The sequence below is a fragment of the Bos grunniens genome, chromosome 11 (genome assembly GCF_055505025.1).
Source record: "Bos grunniens cultivar Pamir isolate PY7600 chromosome 11, Bosgru_T2T1.0, whole genome shotgun sequence".
Classification (NCBI taxonomy): domain Eukaryota; kingdom Metazoa; phylum Chordata; class Mammalia; order Artiodactyla; family Bovidae; genus Bos; species Bos grunniens.
The window spans coordinates 14,711,162-14,733,730 of record NC_141175.1 but is presented as its reverse complement, the minus strand read 5'-3'; the positions used below and the strand labels follow the sequence as shown (position 1 = coordinate 14,733,730).

Genomic DNA, 22,569 nt, shown 5'->3' with positions numbered 1-22,569 from the left:
CAGTTACATAAAGTCTACTGGTTAGGGTTACATTTTGCAAGGGATAAAGAAGAGCTGAGATTAAGGAGATATGCCCCTCAATTCTTCACTCTTGTAAAAATCAAAACTGTGACATAATTTTAGCAAAACAGTAAGCCAACAAATAATTTTAAAGTACAGATAACCTCATAACAAGGAGTTTACCAAGTTAACACTCATATTTAACAAACCTTTAACCACACTACTTTCAGCATATTTATAACATGTACTTTTATTCTTCTGAAACCCTACTTTGAAAGAGGGACCAAACACATTTTCCTACTTCAGGGGCCTCCATTAACAACTTTTTTGGGAACAGTTAGATGTACAGTGAGAACAGCTAGTCTCTTTGCTCATCTCTAACAGAAGGAGGCAGGCACAAAGGGTGCAGAGACCTGCCTCTGGGATCAGAGAAGGCACTTAGAAGCAGCACCTTGCCTGGACACCTCCATGGCCACAGGAGGAACAAGCCTCCCGGACAGCTGCAGTCTTCAGTGCAGGAGATGGACGAGAGAAGACACAACCACAGACACTGTCTCGTGTTTATTCACACAAAGGAGTACGAATCGGTACAAATAATAAACATTGCTTTAAATACAAATAAATAGCTCTGGTTTCTAAAGGAAACAACTCTAGATAATCCAAAGTTAAGTATTTTCTAAGTTCCTATTAAAAATAGAAGACTATTTATTTTGCATTAAGTCCTATTCCACCATAGCTCTTAGAGGACCTCAAGGGTAAAATGGTGAATTCTACATTCTTAGAGAAGTCACCAGAAAAATGGGAGATAATGCTCCCACTTCCCTGAACTATCCCCCAAACAGAAAGAGAGTTACTTGCATCTTACACTGAGCTCTTGAGTTTTGCAGGCAGAATAACACTAAACGATATCTGAAAAGTTTTAGCTTGGGAAAGGTGACAGGAATTTCTCTGAACCCCTTCTGTGAATTACAACACTACACTATGCTGAAGTTTTGGTTCAAGTGTCTTAAATTCATTTCTGCTCATAGGAAGACTTAAGCTCCTACAATGAGAGCCTCCTCTCGCTGGGAACAATGACAGTAAACAGTTGTAATCGCTGAGTGGCACCTTGAGTAACAAAATGATTTCATGCTGAAGAAGCAATGGTGCTCCCCAGTGAAACAGCCTGTCCACCTGGCACCAAAATGACCAACCAGCAGTGCTGACAGGAACAGACTCCCAGATCGGCGGTTGTTCTTCCTCTGCTGTTATACTCAAAGTGTTCAAAGTGGCAAAAAATATCTGAGAAGCAGGTTCTACAAATGAAGAATTGTTTTAAAGTCATGCAATCTTTCAAGCCTTTATAAACCACATAAAACATGAGGTCATTGCAATCTTGGTGCCAGAGCAGTGTCTGCTCCACTGACTTTCCGTGTCCACTGTGTGTCCCCATCGCACCCCACACGAGACAATTTCTTCTACTCAGACCCCTACACAGTTATTAATAAAGGTAAGGTATAAGTTTGATAGAGAATCAATATAGCAATGTTTAAGTTTTCAAAGATATCAGCTTTTCTATTTAGATTGATCATGATATAATTCCAAACAGAACATTCTCATGCTATTAAAACAATCTCATGCAATAAATGCAACTTTAAAAGTCCCACACTAATAATGACATTTGGTATTATAGAAGGCAGGATTATTTAGATTTTTTAAAAAAATGATCACGATAGAATACAAGTTGGATTTTCAAACAGGACTTCTGCTGTGGTACAAAATGCTAAATTTCGGTCTACAGTTTTGTCGACGCAAACACTTTTAAAAGATATACACCATGTTTTCCTAATTGGGATTTTGAAACAATAAGCATAATTCTTTAACAGATTACCACAACATTTGCTCAAAGAACCAGCTTTTTTTGCCAAGAACTTTTTCTTTTCAGTCCAGTTGGAGGGATTTCCATAGAAAATTCTGGAACAGCAGTTTCGAGCATGATTCAAAATTTCTTACTTCCCTCCCTTGTTTTTTTACTTTTTCTTTATGTTGTAAAGACAACTGAGCACAGAAAAAAAATTTTTTTTTTTTTAAAGACAGCTCTTAATAAATTAAGTTTCCTGATTTGAATGATAACGTTCTTTGTCTTTGCCTTTCTTTCTGGCACACTATATAATGTTTCTGGAGTTACAAATCCAAACAAACGAGCCAACTAGAGCATCCCAGCATTCAAGTCACAGTTTTGGATAAAATCCTATTTATTCTGGATGATGCTCAATTCCACACATACTTCAGGGAAGAAACATCCATAAGAAGGACATCCAAAAATGTCATGTTACCAAATGCTAACATGTGACTGCTCTGTCGGGTAGTACTGTTCACAGCTACAAGTACAAAGGCAGAGGGTCTCAGGTGTGGAGAGCAGTCATTCATAACCATCATCTTCGAGATTTCCAAGCTGTTCGAGAATAAGGAGTAGTCCTTTTTTTATCTGGTGGCTTGAAGTAGGAATAAACAGGCGCTGCTGGATATTCTGCATCAGGATTTTCTGCCATCATTTTCAGCTTTGCTTCGATGGCTTTGATCTTTGCAGTGACACTGGAAAAAGGACAGCAGAGCATCAGAGTGGGCCTGCATACATTCAAGAGAATACCTATGTATTTCATCTTCTTTGTGGCTCTCAGGCATATCAGAGAAACAACAAGACACTCAAACACAAACATACAAACATTTTATAGAAAACAGGACTTCCCACAAGCCGTTGGGTGCAGCCAATAAATAAATAAATATGAACAACAAAAGGAATACAGTTTTATTTGGGAGAAAAAAACCCCCCACAAAAATAACTGTTCTTATTTTAGGAAAGAGATCAAGGGTGAAACATCTATTAAGCTTTTTCTGTAAGACACTGTTAGGAATACTTTGTATATTATTACACTTAAACCTCAGACACCAACACTGTTCAGCATCTTAGTACCTGCAGACAGTAGGCCCTCAAAGATAATTTGTACAGGGATTGAAAGCAGAGTCTGAGAGAGAGATGTATACTCCCATGCTCATGGTAGCATTATTCACAACAGATAAACTGCGGAAGCAACCCAAGTGTCGACTGAAGTAAGAATAGATAAGCAAAATGGGGTAGATACATAAGCTCCAATGTGGAAGAACCTGGAGGACGCTATGCTAAGTGAAACAAACCAGTCACAAAAAAGACAAATACTGTATGATTCTACTTAAATGAAATACTTGAGAGAGCAGTCAAAATCAGAGACAGAAAGTGGAATGATGGTTGCCAGGGACTTGGGGGAGGTGGGAATGGGGAGTGATTGTTTAATGTGTACAGAGCTTCAGTTTTACGAGAAAGAAAGAATTATAGAGCTGGATGGTGGTGATTGTTGTACATTATGAATGTACTTAATACCACTGAACTGTACACTTAAAAATGGTTAAGATGGTAAATGCTATATTATGCGTAAATGTATATTATTTACCACAATAAAAATGGAAGAAATAATTCATGTAGGTTACATTCTTCATTTGCAGACAAAGAAAAAAAGGCATAGAAAGGTTAGTGCCCATAGCTAGTAAGTGGCAGAGCTGAGATTTGAATAGAGCTGGACTCCAGAGCCATACTATGAACTCTTTCTTATACAGTACCACCTTCTGAATCATTGAATAATAATGGAAAAAACATCCCTGAAATCGTACGAAGTCCCTTTTTACTGACAAATGTGTGTTTAGGCTATCATTTACAGAGCACTTACAATGAGCCAGGAAGTGTGCCCAGCATTTTACTTATACTGTTTCTAATCCTTGCAACAATATTTCGAGGGTTATCAACCACATTTTTGTTGTTGCTGTTCAGTCCCCAAGTCGTGTCCAACTCTTTGCGACCCCATGAACTTCAGTACACCAGACTTCTCTATCCATCGCTATCTCCCTGAGTTTGATCAAACTCATGTCCACTGAGTCAGTGATGCCATCCAACCATCTCATCTTCTATTGCCCCCTTCTCCTCTTGCCCTCAAATTTTCCTCAGCATCAGGGTCTTTTCCAATGAGTCAGTTCTTCGCATCAGGTGGCCAAAGTATTGGAGTTTCAGCTTCAGCATCAGTCCTTGCAATGAATATTCAGGGCTGATTTCCTTTAGGATTGACTGGTTTGATCTCTGTGCAGTCCAAGGGGCTCTCAAGAAACTTCTCCAGCATCACAGCTCAAAAATGTCAACTCTTTGGCACTCAGCCTTCTTTATGGTCCAACTCTCACATATGACTACTAGAAAAACCATAACTTTGACTACACGGACCATATTTTATAGATAAACAAATGCAGAAGGGTAGTGATTCAACCACAGTTCACATAGCTAACAAATCGTGGAGCCAGGATTCAAGCCCAGTCATCATCACAGGCCTTGCTTTTTCCTCTTCATTAGGCTGGGAGCTGAGTAGCCATGTATTAGAGAGAAGGGATGAGGAGACACTGTGGAAGCTGTGAGGCATTTCCTTCTGATCAAGGACACCACTATCCCTAGGTCAGAATGCAACACACTCAACTAGAGTATTTTTTGGCTTATGGCTTCCTTTAGTTTCCACTTTGACTCTGTCAATAGTCTACAGTCAGGGATAGAAACTTGGGAGGGAATGTATACATAGCCTTTAAGAAATCCTCAAAAAGCATATATCTGCATATACTCAAGATTTTACATGGGCAATGTAAAATTAAAAAACTTAGTTGCCATAAAAAAGAACTCTGAAGTCTCACTGAGATGCACTCCACACCTTTTCCATTAATGGAAAATTTAACAGCCAGCCATCCGTTCTGTATGGGTCCCAGGGAAAACAACCTTCTCTAATTAGGTATAGATGTTAATCAAAACACGTAAGCTGAGGTTCTCTGGATTAAAAGATAAATGGAAAACACCAGGCTAGATTATTTAGTAAAAAGAACAAAGAGTGAAGGAAACGAAAGGCATTCACAGTACCATGATCACCAAGCATCAGTGCAGTCGTCTGTTCCCAAGAGGAGTTAGATTTACAAAAACCTCCACGAAACCAGTGACTGACGAGGTTTAATCTTACGGGGAAAACAGGACAGCGGAAATAAGCTCCTAGTGAACTTAGTGAAGTTATTAGTTAAAAAAAATTGGGGGAGTACAAAATAAAGCAGCACAAAAGTAAGAAAACATCAATGATATTAGACAAATTGGTAACTATAAAATTAACTATCAATTTTATTACTCCTGGAAACATTTCAGGATCACCCCTCCTTGCAGTTTAATGAGATGCTTGTAAATCTCTTCTGTTTGGTGCAGATAATATACAGAAAAGTTTTTTTTTTTTTTACCCTAACCCTCTGTCCAAACAGGTATCACTTTCCTGACTCTATGACGTGTTGATTTTGGATGCATATGAGAGGCTGGTGCTCTTTCACACATCTTTCCCTTTCTCGGAGCAGGTGTTAGAATTGCAGTCCTGTACTGACAGCCTGGAGCTTCTTGCAAGCAGTAACTGAAAGACTGAATTCTCAAGTTCAGTAAACCTGGCTTTGAATCTGTACTCTGCTATTTTCAACCTGTGTGATATTGGCCAAGATACCTCCCTAAACTTCAGTTTCTTTGTTTATAAAATGAATACAAAGTACTTTCACCAGAATTTTTATACTTCAGTGACATACAACATGTAAAGTGTTTAGCACAGAGCCTGCTTCATAGTAAGCTCCAGAAATCTCAGCTTTTGTTCTTGTTAACATTTCTCCCTAGGCTATCGTGCAAAGTCAGCCCCTCTACTTCTGCTCACCCTTAACTTCCCCTTTCTTTATTCAACCCTCAGCTCCTTCTGTTTTGAATTAACTCCAAGGAAGTAACTGACAATTTGTAGGTACTGGAACCAAAACTGTTACATTTGCTGAAATGGTAGATAAAATTAAAGTGCTGCAAACCCAAATTCTGTATAAAGGAACTCATAGTTGGGGAGGAATTAGTGTATAATGACAAACGTTGAAGATAATCAAGGCCTTATTAAAATGCTTGTTTTATAGCAAGGACTGTATCTGATTTACCTCTGTGTTCCCAGTGCCAAGTATAATAGCTGGTATGTGGTAGGTATACCCAGCCTCTTTTGTGTGTATGAACTGTGTAAACAGCTGGTACACACTCTTGTGGGTATGGAGGGAGGTGACATTCTGGAGACTAACTGCACACATCTCTCAGCATGGCAAAAGTTAGTAGGCTCCACTCTAAAGGGTCTGTAGGGTTTCTAGTGCCACAATGAAGAAATGGCTCCAGCTCTTGCAATACTGGTGTCTTCCTACAGGACACCTTCTTACCTTAGGTTAGACTGCGCAGGCTCAGTGCTTGAGGACGGCTCAAGACTGATTGGAAGGATCTTATCATTCTTGCTATGATCGTATCTCTGAAAGTAAGAAAAAAGGCAAATTATCCCACTCAGGCAGAAACCAGCCCTTTACTGTAATACATGTGTTCAGAAATCCTAATCTTATCAGTGTATCCTTAGACAGCATGTGTGTTCAGTCTCTCAGTCATGTCTGACTCTTTGTGACCACGTGGAGACTGTAGCCTACCATGCTCCTCTGTCCATGGGTTGTCACCAGGCAAAAATACTGGAGAGAGTTGCCATTTCCGCCTCCAAGGGATCTTCCCGACCCAGACAATCAAATCCAAGTCTTCCGCGTTGGCAGGTAGATTCTTTACCACTAAGCCACCAGGGAAGCTCATTGTTAGATTGTTTCTAGACAATCTTAGGTCTGCTTTGTGTTCAGAATTAATACAGAAGTCCAGCTTTAGCATAAAGGTCATAAACATAGAAAAAGAAATTTAGATGAGGCTTCCCATCTACCCAATAATCCTCCTCATTTGGTGGAGAAAGAATTTCAACCTCTAAATTCAGAGACGGTACAGCTACACAGCAGGAATGCCCTCTCACATTCTGATTCTGTCACATGTCACTTCTTCCAATAGTTATTTCGCTTTATTCCAAGCATTTTAAAGTTTTGCTTGATTGCTGCAAAGTAACAACCATAACATTCAACTCTTCACAGGTTTATGTGGAGAAGAGAACTAGTAATGGCTTTCAGCCACTGATACAGAAAACATTCTCCAGGAAAGTACAGTTTATTTGATGTCAGATAATTATATACTTCTTTTAAAGAGCAATCAGGAGTCTCTGGTCAGAAAGACATGCAGGATGAGAAGATGATAGCCAGTCTGGCAAATGAGACTTGATTTTCTTTTGAATAAAAAAGCATTTAGAAATTTTCCTTGTTGTTTCTATTTTTAAGGTGATGGATCCTGGAAATTGAGAAGGCTCTGTGATTACCTGAAATCCTGAAATACTCAAAAAGATCCGAATTGTCTGCAATCTGTTTTTGAGCTTCGACACTGAACTCGAATGTCTTTATTTTGGTGACTCTTTTCTGGGGAGCTTGCTGGGTGGAGTCTCTGATCAAGCATTACGGTCGTTTATAAAGACTGAGGCTCCGAATCTGGCTGTAACAAACCTCTGCAGGCAGGTCTGTTAAGACCACAGTGCAGGAAGTAGAGAAGCAACTCTGTGGATTGCTCCAGTGTAAACGCATACTTCACCTGTGCTGGCTGAAATAGAATACCATTCTTTCCTTCTTTTTTCTTTTTCAATGGTTGTAGCTTTTCCAGCACATTTTCCCAAGAGAATAACTAGGAGATGAACACGGCAGTTTACCACTGCTTGGGCCTTGGAGTCAATACAGGCATTGCAAATCCCACAAATAACTCTCAAAATCTCTCGAGTAAGGAAATGCCAGTGCTTTAAGCACTCTTACAAACTACCCATTTCTCAAGTATTTAGCATAAACAATTCAAACTTGCCACAGAACTGAGAGGCTGGGAAGAGTCTAATAATGCCTAAAGCAACTAATTTAAAAAATAAATACATTTTTTCCTCTAAAGAACTCCTACCAAAAATAAATAAATAAATGATAGAGGTCTGAGTAGACAAATCAGTCACATGGAAAAATCAATCAAAAACAGAATCTGTGGGTATGTGGAGGGAAACGGCGAAGGAACTTAATCCCTCCTGAGATGTTTCTCAAAAGAAAAATCTGGAAACACACATGGTGAATACAAGGAGGAGACCAGCGTGTGGTTGTTCCAGATGTGCAGAGGCTGGGATGCAAATGGGCGAGTGGACAACTGTCTTTTCAAAGCCTCATTTAGGACAAGCTGATGCAGTCTTTCTAGCCCGTTAGACTCACCTTCACTTGAGCGTGTGCCCAGCGCACCACCAGCTTCTTAGACAGGGCCAGCTTGCCGTTGAGACACTGGATGGCTTGTTCTGCTTCCTGTTCAGGAAAGGGATTAATGTCAGTAGAAGACTCAAATGTCTCACTAGCTTTGATGGCTGAATTTCTTATTGTTTTGGTAAACAAGTGGCAAAGGATTTACAAGGGGAAAAAAAAGGGCAGAATAATAAAAAGGGTCTGAGACTTTGTAAACTCACACAAAAATTTAAATCCTGCCTGGGCATGAGATTTTGTAAACCCAGTCAAACAAAAATTTAAATCTTGCCTGCCACTTATTGGCAGTATAATATTTAACAGGTCATTTCATCTCTCTGGATACTAGCTTTTTCGCCTGCAAAATATGGATACTGCTTGCTCCGAAGTGGTCAGAGGAGTCGAAGAGCACATGTAAAGAATGGAGCACATGGTGTGCACTCAACCAGCGTCAGCTAACAGTGTTGTCCCTACTGGGTGATATCTTTCTACACAGTTCTGTAAGTTAAGAGTAACATCTACTACGTCAAGAAAGTGTACTCCTCCTGGGGACTCTGACACTATATCCTGGACCAGGGCTGATACACCCTGAATCCAAAGTGAGCTACAGTGAAGCTACAGGGCTTCAAAGGATATGGGAGTGAAGGAAACCAGGCCGGAAAAAGCAGGAGTGAGTCAAAGAGGCTATGAGCAAGGTATCTGTGTGAGCCAATCTCTGCACCTGGCTTTCAGAGCCAGAAGTTCCCTGACCCTTTCCCCATCAGATACGGGAGCAACGAGGTTGAAAGGAATTCCTGAGGCTGGATAATAGGCACTCGAGGACATTCCCAGGAAGCCTGGCTGTACTTTTCCATCCTGCCAAGCCTCCTCCGCTCCATTTGTATCCAGGAGGCATTCGGCCAAGTGTTACCCACATTTACTGGGAGTGAAGAGCCTGTTAAGGAACAGGAAAAGGAACAAGGAGAGTCCGAGGCCTCAGCATAAAACATTCTAGTCTGGTTTTACTGGTGATTCTCTTATTCCTCTGGGTCTTACCAGTATGATATCCAACAGATATCTGAGTACCCACTGTGGGTACTCACTGGCATCTGTGCCTCACTATGGCACACAGAGTTAGAGGGACAGAGGAGATATTTTATTCTTCTTTTAAGTTTCACTTAGTGAATTAGAATTTACATGACACTATTAATTCTGTAGCATCAATAGTCATAAGACGCCAGCAGGTGATAAATAGTTTTAAAAATAATTTCCTATCTTTCTAACTTGTTCCAAAATTCATGTATCCAACAGTATTATTAAATGCCAAATATGCTTTCATATGAACCCTCACCTACTCTCTTAACTTCCTAAAAGGTAAGGAGGGTGTGTATTTTTAATTTCCATTTTTAGATGAAAACTGAGGTCAAAATAAGTTAGACTTGCCCAAAGTTAATAAATAAAAGAGCCAGAAATAATCTTTGTAACTTCCAATTTAGTGTTTTTAAACCAATATCTATCTTCAACATGACCAATGATTTTAGTGATCATGTAAAAATCTTCAACACACTCTATCATTAGGGAAGAATTAAGTATTTTAGAATACAAACTATATAGAGCACACTTTCAGTTCCCTCAAAAAAAAATAAACCTTGAATAATTAGAACAATAATGTATCATTTATTGCCTATCACATTTGCAAAAATTAGAGGAAAGTTTTAAGAAATCCCTAGCACTGGTAGGGACAAATGATATTCTCAGATAGTCTCAGAACATACTGACACATTATTTCTTGAAGGCAATTTGGCAGTCATATTAAGGAAGAAATTCATGGCCTTTGTTGACAACCACTCCATTTCCATGAATACAGTAAATATTCACATAGAGCTAGAGATGTTCACCACATTGCTTACGCATTTGGAGGTTAGATATGTAACTTATCACATATTCACAGAATAAAATATTATGCAGTCATCAAAGATGATACTGGTTAGTTTTTAAACTGAGGCCTAAATAATAAAAAGTATTATAGATCAGTGAATTTTTACATCTATCTATAGCTACACCAGTGAAACCACAATATGATACAGAATGTTATCTTGATGGGTACCGGATGACAGGAAAAATTTTAATTTACTTTCAGTGGTAAATAGGATACATGATCCTATTTGTGTGTTAAAAGCTGTACATGTGTTCTTTTAAATTGTGCACATGTGTTTTTGTCATTTTATGTATATGTGTGTGTGAATGTGAAGAAAGAAGAGACTAGAAAGATATATAACTAAATATTGAAAACTGATTATTTCTGGGTTTTAGACTAATATATGAAATTACTTATCTATATTTTATCTATAAGAAACAAGTATTACTTTTATAGGAAAATATCCAAATACAATTATCATTAGTAAAACAGAAACTAGGCAACATTCTCACATATCACTAATAGTCACAGAACTATAAACAGTGTCTCTATATTAAGTAACATTCAAATTCAAGTCCTTTATCAATGCATGTCCACTCTCAGGACTACATTTTAATAGTAGATCGTGGACACACCACGGTTGAAGCTGGCGCTCTCTTTTTCTGTATATATTCAAACTTGTCCACATTTATTTGGAGATGTTGAGGAGGAGGATACATTTTTAAGAAATCAAAATAAAAGAGAGTCTGTGGGTGGCTCACCACAGACAGGGAGGGTTTCTGCACCATGGGGCCAAACTCTGAAAGAAAAGGCAGCTTTGTTGGCCAGCCACGAAAGAACCAAACAAAAGAGAACAGGGAGGAGGACATCCATGTGCTTAGTGTGGGTGCCCCAGAGCATCTGGCCAGGAAAGTAGATCAGCCGCCTCAGCCTGCCAGCCGGTCAAGGGCAGACTTTGAAAGCTGGCCGCTAACTCGGCTGCTGACTGAGGGTCTCCTTTAGGACTCAGAGCCCAGCATATGGGGGCGAGTCAGACATGGCTCCTGCCCACAAGGAACTGCTATTCGAGCAGTCAGGAGGGCTGCAAAGATTAACTACAAGAGGCTAAGCACTGGGCAAGGGGGAGAAGTTCAGCTACCTGCTTAGTTTCAAAGTTGACGAAACAGTACCCTCGAGGCTGTCCCTCCAGAGCACCTGACTTGTGGAAGAGGAAGTCGAACTGCTTCACCGTGCCAAACTTCTGCAGCAGCCTGAGGAGATGGTATCTGTGGAGAAAGAACAGCCCCTGAGACGCTCTGGGAGTCTGGTTGCCACTCAGCCTGAGTGCAAGATAAAAGCAGGAGATAATTTACCCCAGGGACAAAAACCTCACCCCCCACCGCCACCCCCGCCCCCCTTGCCGGCTCTCCTCCAAACTGCACCGTTAGTTTATCTGGCAAGCAGAGTTGTTTGCCTCTATTTGGAATGGGAACTAGAATTGTCATGGCTCTGTGTCTGTCCAGCACAAAAATACCAAACAAACAAACAAACAAAAAAACCACACCTAACAAACAGCTGTCTGGCCCACAAGCACCATTTGTTTTTTTTTTTTTTTTAGGAGAAAAGTTCAAAAATAGTGTCGATTTATTTATTTTTAATTTCTTGGCAATGACACAGTATTTGTGAATAACTGTAACTCCATCAGAAACACACACCCACACTCCCAAAGCCAAAGCCAACCCTACCTCAAAAATAAACAAAGTAACACTCATTCACACAAACAAGAAAACAATCCGGAAGACTTCCCCATTGGATCTCACAGTAAATCATGAGTTCCCACTTGCACTTGAGACAAACTCTGCCAAAAGCCAAACCACAGCGAGTGGCACTTCCGTAAGTGCTTGAGAGTCTCTACCCCTGATGCGACTCAATGAAAGGACCATGTAGAACCACAACGTGATGGAGGCCAAGAGTTTCCAGCCCTGATGCAACTGAACCACAGGACCATGTGGAACTGCAACATGATGGAGGGCGGTCTCACATGAGCAGGGGAACCTGTGCTTAGTCGCTCAGTTGTGTCCTATTCTTTGCGACCCCATGGACTATAGCCCACCATGTTTCTCTGTCCACGGGGATTCTCCAGGCCAGAACACTGGAGTGGGTTGCCAAGCCCTCCTCCAGGGGATCTTCCCAACCCAGGGATCCAACACAGGTCTCCCACACTGCAGGCAGATTCTTTACTGTCTAAGCCACCAGGAAAGCCCAAGAATACTAGAGTGGGTAGCCTATCCCTTTTCTACGGAATCTTCCTGACCCAGGAATTGAACTGGGTGCATTGCAGGCGGATTCTTTACCAGCGGAGCTACCAGGGAAGGCCTGGAATCTGGCCGGTCCTATAGATCATCCCACTGTGGGTAACTCCCCAACCTCTGCTGCTTTAACACAATTCATGTGTGGTTGAATAGAGAATATATATGGCCAAGGAAGACGTTTACTGCTGGCAGGAGGTACACCCCAAGCTCTCAACTGCCACTCTGCCCCTCACCCTCTTCTTGGATTCCTTTCCCTAAAATTTATTTGGTTTCTATAGAGCTTTTAAGTTATTCAAACAGATGTGGCCTTAACAGGTTGCTGTGGCCAATCTCAATCCCGACTTCCTGTCATCTGATGTGAGGGTGAGACAAACCAACCGCTCTCCCGTTTCCTTTTCCTTTGGCCTTCCTCCTGGCATCCTCCGCACTATTCAAATGGAGTCAAGGCTTTCTCTAAACAATGCTGTCCCTGTGATACTAAAAAGGTATCAGCCCACATGCTAAATCTGTTATTACTGGGAATTCTACCCCACAGGGAGTCAGTAAGGCTGTTGTTACAGCCGCATTTATATTCACATTGTTTTCTAGGAGAAACTCATCAAGATTTTATTCTTGAGTAAGAATCTCCTTTGGGAGGCAGAAAGATATGAAATGGATCATAAGCTACACTAAATTTGAGACTAATGCACACCAATAAGCAAGCCCATTATCCTGGATCAGGTGCCTGACACAGTGGAGCAGGGAAGACATAATACAGGTCTTATTTTGGGACAGGATGCAAGGATCCCAAGGCATACTGTGGATATTAATCTGGTCTTTAGACCTGTTTTGAAAGAGAAAAGAACTGTAACCCTCTAGTTTCCAAATTCTTAATTCCCATCTCGATACCTCAACTGCCAGTGAGACTATATGAGGTGACTCTTTAGGGGAAAGGGAGACACCTAAAGTGCAAATTTCTGGTTTTACTTGAGTTTCTGAACATGCTTACGGCAAGGGTGAGTCTCTCAAATGCACAGACAGATGGGCTGGAAGAATCTCTCAGGGTCTTTCATTCACAGCTGCATCTTCCACTTACTACACCCATTCAAACCTTAACACAGCACCAGTTGCCATGAATGGTGGGTCAAACCTGTTTTTTTTTTAAACCACCTAAGGCCACTGTGGGCTAGTCATCTTTTCATTAGCTCCATTCTGCTTAATAGCAGGAAGGTAAGGCAATCGGCATTTCCTAGGAAATGAATTTTAATTTACTCAGGGAAAAAAAAAAAAACCTCCGACAGATTATTCTTTGAAAAGCTAACAAATGCGTTCTGCCAGAGAAGAGCGACCTTAAGATTCCAGGAACATCTGCTTAGGTCCATGTCTTTCAACTTCTCCGGGATTTCTTTTCTTGTTTGATAATTTCTTGAAATTATCGGAACACCAAAACAAAAGGAATGAAGTGTTTACTATTTTGCTTCCTGGAGATGGGGGCTGCAAGCTCTGATAGTGAAAAAAGCCTGAAGACTCTTGCTTTCACATCTGCAAGCACTTTCATCTGCTATCGGAACACAGGAGGGCCCGTTGCTCATCAGAGCCCTGCCTCACTTAATGAAATGTGGGCCCTGCAGCCCTAGGAGCTGAAGAACTGGTATACCAGTCCCACAGATACTTCTGCACCATGATTAGTGTGGTCTGAAATGGGTTTTTAAAATGGCCTTCCTGCGTGATGGCACGGAGGAAATTAATCTGTATGAACTGGATTAAGATAGACACCTCTAATGTGTCAAGAACTGTACTAGGCACTTGGACCAACTATCCAGATAAACACAGCTAGGTCTCTGTCTTCAAAGACCTGACATTCTGGTTCGATGAGAGAGAGATGTAGTCAGACAATTTTAGAACAGCATGAGCTTGCACACAGAAGTATGTATGTGAGCACACAGATGAAGGGGACCTACTGCACAGAGAAGGTGGTGGTTAGTGAATGCCCTGTGCGGAGACACAACGGCGAAAAAGACTCTTACGTAGTAAGAGCAGAGGCTGACAGGCGGGCAGGGGGCCAGTCGTCAAAGACCTGTGCTAAGTGAGGGAATTTAACGCGATGCTGTAGGTACTGGGAAGTCAACAAAATGACACTGAAGATTGATTTTAATGCCCAATTTGTTTTAGAGAAAACTATGAACTTATAGAAATTATCAGGTGGTGGGTTTCTATAGTCTATGCCCTATATGTTATTAAATGGTCTTATTTTGTTTCCAACTTGAATAAGCAAATAGTAAAGGCTGTTTCATGCAAATCAAACCACAAGCAGCAGCATGGGTCAGCATAAGAAGCAGCATGGAAATATAAGGAAAGAGCTGAGAGAATCAGGGGTGTGTTCAGGGGGAAGTATGGTTCTTACATGCTCGTGAACTTATGATCCCTCGCATTTAGCTCTGAAAGTCTACATCAGAAGGACATTTCCATCCAGGTGCCTCTCCTCTGCTTTTAAGTTTACTTAATATACCCCAGGCTGTCCTCTTCCTCCCCACAAACTATGACCCTCTCCAGCTATTCCACTGGCCAATGTGGACATGATTCTTTTCCATTTCTCAGGCAAGAAACAATGTGATCGACTTCAGCTCTTCTTAGCTCCTCTTCAGTCATTTCCCTCATCTCTCAGACTCCACCCACTGGTCTCCAAGATCACAGTCTCTATCTGGGTGATATTAATGGAAGGTCTGTAGCTAATCAGCATCTTTGTCTTTGCCCCTCCTGTTCATCCTACCACTGGTGTCTGTTTTCCTACTAAAACATCACTTTCACTATGTCAGTCTCCTGCCAAACACCCACATGAGTCTCTTCCATTGATGCATGAAATTCAAACTTGTCTGAATAAATTTTACAGATCCTGTCTCAATATGATGGCATTCTCTCTCTCCAACTACTATTTTCATTATCATTTAGTATTCAAATTCCCCTTTCACTAGTGGCTCAGATGGTAAAGAAAATGCCTGCAATGCAGGAGACCCGGGTTCAATCCCTGGGTTGGGAAGATCCCCTGGAGAAGGGAATGGTTGGCTACCTACTCCAGTATTTTTTCCTGGAGAATTCCATGGTCAGAGGAGCCTGGCGGGCTATAGTCCATGGGGTTGCAAAGAGTTGGATATGACTTGAGTGACTAACAAAAGACTTTAGTCAAAAAGGTCTTCCTGATGTTCTGCTGCTACTGCTAAGTCGCTTCAGTCGTGTCCGACTCTGTTCGACCCCATAGACGGCAGCCCACCAGGCTCCCCCGTCCCTGGGATTCTCAAGGCAAGAACACTGGAGTGGGTTGCCATTTCCTTCTCCAATGCATGAAAGTGAGAAGTGAAAGTGAAGTTGCTCAGTCGTGTCCGACTCTTAGCGACCCCATGGAATGCAGCCCACCAGGCTCTTCCGTCCGTGGGATTTTCCAGGCAAGAGTACTGGAGCGGGGTGCCACTGCCTTCTACTCACCCAATACTGGTATTCTTTTATTTATGATTTACCCTCCATCAGGAATGTTCTTTCTTATACAATTTCAGCTGACTTTGTTCTTTCATACTTCTTATGCAGTGGCTATTACTTTGGCGTTCTATACAATACATTTGGTATTTGAAAAAGAAAGCAGTAATTAACCCTTTCAGAAGAAACCATGGTATGGAAAATAGATAACGTCTAAAGACAGTAACTTGTTCAGCTTCTCTACTGAAGGCACTAGTAATGATGTTTAAAGTTGTTATTTTTACTCTTATGGTTAGACTGTGCCCCATAACATTTAAAATAAGTCCTTACACTGAAAAACTTAGAATAGGATGCTTTTGGTCACGACTGTCCAGTTATGTGGACTGTTAAACTGTGCAAAGATAACTAAATTAGGTGGTGGGAAATTAGTTCTATCATTAACTGCTTTCCTGAACTGAGTCAACTCTTTACCTTTCTTTACTTACAAAACAGGGAAACATTTATCTGTTCCACTTGCATCACAAGATTTCTACAAGCTTAAATAAGAGAAACTAATGAAATATTAGAGCTGGAAGACATTCAGTTGAACAGTCTCACTTTACAGGTTAAGAACTATCAGACATAGTATAGTTGAGAGGAATCGGAATGGAGTGGAATGAACAGAGGCATGCAACCTGCTATCTCCAAAACTAAGAGTATGTCATCATTCCCTTAAGTCCAGATCGTTACACAGACACTGCTGGCATGGAACATGGGCCTAAAGCAGTCGGTACTGAGGCTACAGTGTAAACAGAATATCAGAGTGCTCACAGTCAGTCAGCAATGCACCTCCTATCAGTCAGCAATGCATCTCCTACTAAGAACAGGCTGATGGACATCCTACTGTAACTTGAACAGGACTCGGATTAATACCAGGCACACACATGTAGGATGAACAGAATTATTATGAAGTACACTTTGAAAAACTTGAGTAGAAAAGGTTTTTTGCTTTAACTGCCAATCACTCATGACAGTAAATATATACCACCACTTGTCTTCTAAAAAGAAGGGAGAGAACATTTGTGTAGGAGGGACATTCAAGTCAGTATATACGATAACAGGAAGAGGGATGGGACAGAGTAGGGACTTGTGTAGGAAAGAGAGATAAGAAGGGTCTGTCAAGAGGGAAACAGCACGAACTAGGAGAGATCTGTGGTGGTGTCCAGTTAATTACAAAAACTGGAGGCTGCTCTGAAAAATTGTGTAGCATGACATCAGAACTTTTAGAGATTTGAATTCAAATAATACTTTCTGAGACTGAACTATAAGCTGGGTACCACATGCTCACACAAGTTTCAACATTTTTCAATGTTTGGGAATGACTGTACTTTAATAATTAGGCTAGGTCCATCATCACCCACCTTGAAAGGAACAGGATCTGGAAGTTTATGTACTTCAGAAATTTGGAGGAAGATCACGTATTTCTACAAGATAAGACCTACCTTACTACAATGTTAGGTTTCTTTGCTGTATAAAGTAAACCAAATGAAGCCACACTAAGCATTTGATAAATTACGACTGGTAGTTATATCTTTAAGAAGACATTTTAATAGATCAGTTTGTTTAATTGAGAAAATGTTTTAAGATAAGGAATCCATAGATGAAAGACAGTAGAAATGATCTCTGGTGATACAGAGGTAGGAACCCACAGGAGGAGCCAGCAAGGCCCTGATTTGTTGTCTGGTCCTTGATATCTTGAGTAATGGATGTAAAAAGAACAGAGATATCAGGGGAGGAGTTTTTGATACAGTGTTCCTGTTCATGCTCCAACTAAAGAAAACACTCATATACTCCTACTTATGATATAAACTGAGGTGGCAGTTGCCCATTTGAACCTTCCTGACAAGCAGCAGGATACAATTAGAACAAGAGTATCATTACAGGGAATTGCAGCCAAAACAATGGACATTGTTTCCACGCTCCAGATTTCCACTCAGACAAGCAGAGGTGGGAATGGAAACCACTCTTGGGAGCATCCTCTCACAGCTTGGGTTTTAGATGATGGAAACGGCTTCTCTGTTTAATTTCCTCATTAACTGAGAGCTTGGGCAGGTCATACATTCATCCTCAAGGCCGCAAGCCATAAAGAGAGTCAAAATAAATGCACAGTCTATATTGAAGTGCCCTGGTGACCAAGGTACCATAATTAGGGGGCAACACATCTTAAATACCATATTTCCTAGAGGGACCCGACAACACCTACACCGAGCCAATTTGAGCTTGAGCAGGTTTAAGAAACCGAACACTGTCATGATCCTTATGTGTCAGTTTACATCTCTTTCCTCTCTCATAATCCCAACCCTTTTATACCCCTCCTCTGACCCCCAGACTCAAACAAGCAGATTCCCTTGTCTCTTCTCCCTATGCTTTTAACACCATCCCCAAGGAAGTGACTTCCAGCACTGAGGATATACCCCATGCTTGCTTTAAGCACTGACTCTGTACAGCTCAATCTACTTCCCTTTGATCTCCTGCCATCAACTATCACCAGTCCCTACTTAAGGAAGAATCTCTCAATTCTCTCTGCTAAGAGACTCCTTTCCATTACAATATCTACAATGGAAAGAGTGGGGAGTTGCGACAATTCAATCAGTTTTGTCACCATGGACAAGGCACTTCCATTTCTTGGACCTCGGTTTCATCTGCTGATAAAAGAGATGGAACAGATCAGAGGTTTTTCAAGAGTCGTCCACGGACCCCTGTAAGTGACCACCCAAGCAAGGGTGACTGTTGTCAAAAGGCACCCGGAGCACCTTGTCCTCCCTTTAATCCGAGTAGCTCTTGAGCTTTTCTTCTACATATAGGTTCTGTACTTTAACAAGAGATGGCTCCTCAGATTTAAAAACTTTGAAAAATGCCTAGCATGGCACTTGGCACACAATGGGCACTCAAATCATTCAATAAATGAATGAATGAACACCAAAGGAACTGGGGTATTTCTAAGATCCCTTATGAATTTCCTTGGTTCCATGGCTGCTTAACACGAATTAGAGTCAAGTTGTATCTCTCTGCCTTTTTGTGAAAATACTGATACTTCTGCTTGTTCCTTCATCTGAGGTAACAAAAGTATGCCCATGGCTGGGTCTAGGATATAATTTCCTCATCAGTGGGTACAAAGATTCAAAATAGTTGAAACTAAGAGAACATCTTAGGCAAGCAGGAAAAAGAATATATGGTTCACAGGGTATTCAAGTTTGTGCCTTTGCAGTAGAAGAGTCCAAATGTTAGAAAAATGACAAGATAACAGGCTAGAACAGCATCACATTCCCTTTAAAGATAATTAAAAAATAACAGGGTCAAAATATATGCAATAGCCCTTGAAAATTCTTCTGAATATCATCACCAGGAGCATCCCAATTCTGTAGGTAGTGAGTTAAGGTATCTTAGACTTACTCTGTGATTTTGGGGTCCAAGTTGCCAATCCATAACCGGTGCCCTTCCTGTAGGGAGCCCTCTGAAAGGATGGATGCATTCTCCAGGGGAAGAGTTTTGGTTTCTGCTTCCATCAATCCCTATGAAATACTAAAGGAAACGTGAACATTCAGACAGGAAAGGAGCAACACTTTGTGAACAAGAGGCTTCAAACTCAATTCAACAAACATTTACTCAAGGAGGGCATGTCCTGGGCAGCCCTTCAAAGCCCTCAGTTATTCCACAACCAGGGCCCCAGCACCAGTTCCCTTGGGACAGCTCCTCCAGCAGCCAGAGAGCAAAAGCTCCCATTTTAGATGAAAGGGGTGTAGTTCTGTGTGCAGAAACTAGTTTTTTTCTTCTGAAGCCAGAGGCTGACTGGGCAGGAGGCCAAAGTCTCTGTTGCGACATGATACACCAGTTCAACAACTGTCACCCAAAATACTTGGAAACCACCAAAAAGAGTCTTAATGACACTTAAGAGAATGGGTACGGAAGAACAACAGTAAGTAATCAATTAGCTCTTATAATGTTTAATATTTTGGGAGACACCGGGAAGAAGAGACTAACTTTCTCCTTAGTTGTTCCAGTCCCCCCATTTACTAGTTCTGCAAACTTGGGCAAGTTACTTAACCACTTGGTGCCTCAGTTTCCTCATCTGTAAAATTGGGATAATCAAGAGCTGTGAGGATTCACTGAGATGGTACACCAAAAACATTAAGAACAAGTCATGGCACCTAGGGAAGCATTCAATTAATTTTACCTTAAATTATTACTAGGTTTAGTTCCTGAAATGTCTCATTGCACAGTCACAAAAGGAGGATGAGGGTTATGATGAAGACAGTAATGGAAAGAGCAAGAACCTTGAGCTCAGAAAGCTGGGTTTCAACTTTTGGTTTTTCCAATAGGAAGCCACTTCTCTCTTAGCTTCAGTCTCCTCATCTCTACATAATACACCTCACCCTGCTCATAACTTAAGAGTTGTTGAGAAGACCAAAAATGAGACCACAGACATAAAATCAAGCTTTAATGTATAATATGGCAGAGAAAGAAAAAAATAAAAGGACTGGGAAGATGGAAGGCTGTGCCAGACTTCAGAACTCCCTGGTACAGAAAATGTGTCATATAAAACCAGGAGGGCCTCCGAGATCAGTGCTGCATCTTAATAACAACTGCTGACATATCAAACATTGCCATTACCTTTTATTTATATCAGCACAGCTTATACAGGCTAGCACACAGTAAGCCTACAGTAACCTTCAGGTAATTGTTTGTTAAAGGTGTCTATCTACCCCACACAGGGGTTCCCTGGTGGCTCAGATGGTAAAGAATCCACCTGTAATATGGGAGATCAAGTATTTGATCCCAGAATCGGAAGATCCCCTGGAGAAGGGAATGGCAACCCATCCAGTATTCTTGCTTGGAGAATTTCATCGACAGAGGAGCCTGGTGGGGTACAGTCCATGGGGTCTCAAAAGAGTCGGACATGACAGTCCATTGGGTCACAAAGAGCTGGACATGACTAACACACACACCTACACATGAGGGTGCTTTTCTTCCTCTCTCACTCACATGTTCAATCTGTTCTGTTATGTCTGTCGACTACTAACTGCTAAACCCTTGGCTATGAAAACACAGAAATGAACAAGCCACAGTTTGCTCCTTCCTGGGAGAAAGGTAAAACAGGCATAAATAGAATCCCAGGTGTGGAAACTGGAGAGGAGAAACATTCTGTTTTCTCCCTGCTTTCCTTTTCTTTTACTTTCTTACAGATCATTCATTCAAAAAATTTTTTTACATAGCCTCTATTTTCCAGGCAGTGCCTTGGTACTGGGGACAGAGCAGTGAACAAGCAGTCTCTGCGCTCTAGATGCTTATATTTGGAAGAGAAGCAGGACAAGACAAAAGCTAAATAAGTAATCAAGATGTAATTTGTGCTAAGTGCTCCAAACACAGTTAAGCAGGGGGATTTGACAAGGAGGAATGGACTACTTTAGAATTAGCGGAAAGGGAAGATGTCTGTGGGAGATGATACTTGAGATGAAACTTGAATAATAGAACCTTCTGATTTTCTCATGTCTAAAAACTGGAACAATACCAACAGGGGTTAATATCACACCAGGCAACCATTTTTAGTGGGAAGAGTGCAGGATATAGGACCAAAAGATAGGCACTCAAATCCTGGCTTTTGCACCCAGTTATTCTGTGACTTTACTAAATCATGATCACCCCTTAAATGTCCCCCCCTTAGAAAAGTTTTCCCTCATAGAGCAGAGCATCTTGTTCGTCTCTATGATGGCTACATTTTTTCTTTCCATATAATACCAGTTAAATGTGTCATATACTGTTTCATCTTTCCCTTCCCTCACTAGAATGTAAGCTACTAGAGGGCAGGGCCTTGCCTATTTTGAGGATTCCATCTCAGGCACTCAGCACACTGCCTGTCTCCTGGCCGGTGCTCAGTAGTTACCGAATGAATGAATGAAGCAAGCCACTTCTCCATTCGGAGCCTCAGATTCTTCTTTCTTCCTACAAGGGGCATAATTATCCCTATCTTAAGAGTTGTTATGAGGTTTAAATACGACAACATACATGACAGCTCAGCACAGGACTTCTTACGAACGGTAAAGTATGGTAAGCGATCAGGATGGCATACGACAATCAAAATCCTTTGGGTTTGCAATGGCGACAGCCTCTTATATTAAGAGTTCACAAAACGCTTTTTCACCTACCTCCCCTCGTCCCCCGCCCCCGCTCCGCACCACGCTGACCTACAACTATCCTGGAAGCCACAAACAGTCATCTGGGGAAACTGAAGAGCAGAGAAGCAAAGGCGCTTGTTCCTAAAAAGCTAACGGTAACGGTGGGGTCAAGCCTGGAATCCCGGCTTCCCGATTCCTCGCCCGAAATTCCCAGATGCGATGGGTCATTACTCGGCTTGTTATTTCCGGGCCAGCGGCGGGACAATCCGGGGCGGGGCCTGAGAGGCAGTCTCGTTACGGCAGCCTCCTCTAAGGAACCCCTCGCGTGGCTGGCGCTTACGTGCCAGGGGCTTGCCCCGGCCAAACTCACCTCGCGATCTCGGCGTCGTCCCCTCTGTTCATGCCCCCGAAGCAGGTCCCGACTCAGCGGCCCGACGGCCCTCTCAAAGCGTATACACCTCAACGCCGCAAGCTGCCAGGCCGTCCGTGACGCACTACGCCCGCGCCGCCGCACCGCCCCGTGACGTCACGACGCCCG

The 22,569-nt window shown here is 41.7% G+C and overlaps 1 protein-coding gene across 1 annotated transcript; it reads right to left on the bottom strand.

Moving 5' to 3' along the window:
- Positions 1-546: 546 nt before the first annotated feature.
- On the bottom strand, positions 547-22,500 carry RBM18 (RNA binding motif protein 18). The gene is made up of 6 exons (XM_086325401.1): positions 22,402-22,500; positions 19,312-19,440; positions 11,280-11,406; positions 8,224-8,310; positions 6,301-6,386; positions 547-2,574 (listed from the first exon to the last, which is right to left on the bottom strand). Exons 2-6 carry the CDS (start codon positions 19,422-19,424, stop codon positions 2,415-2,417), a joined length of 573 nt encoding a protein of 190 aa, XP_086181527.1. The 5' UTR covers positions 19,425-19,440; positions 22,402-22,500; the 3' UTR covers positions 547-2,414.
- Between the last annotated feature and the right edge of the window lie 69 nt (positions 22,501-22,569).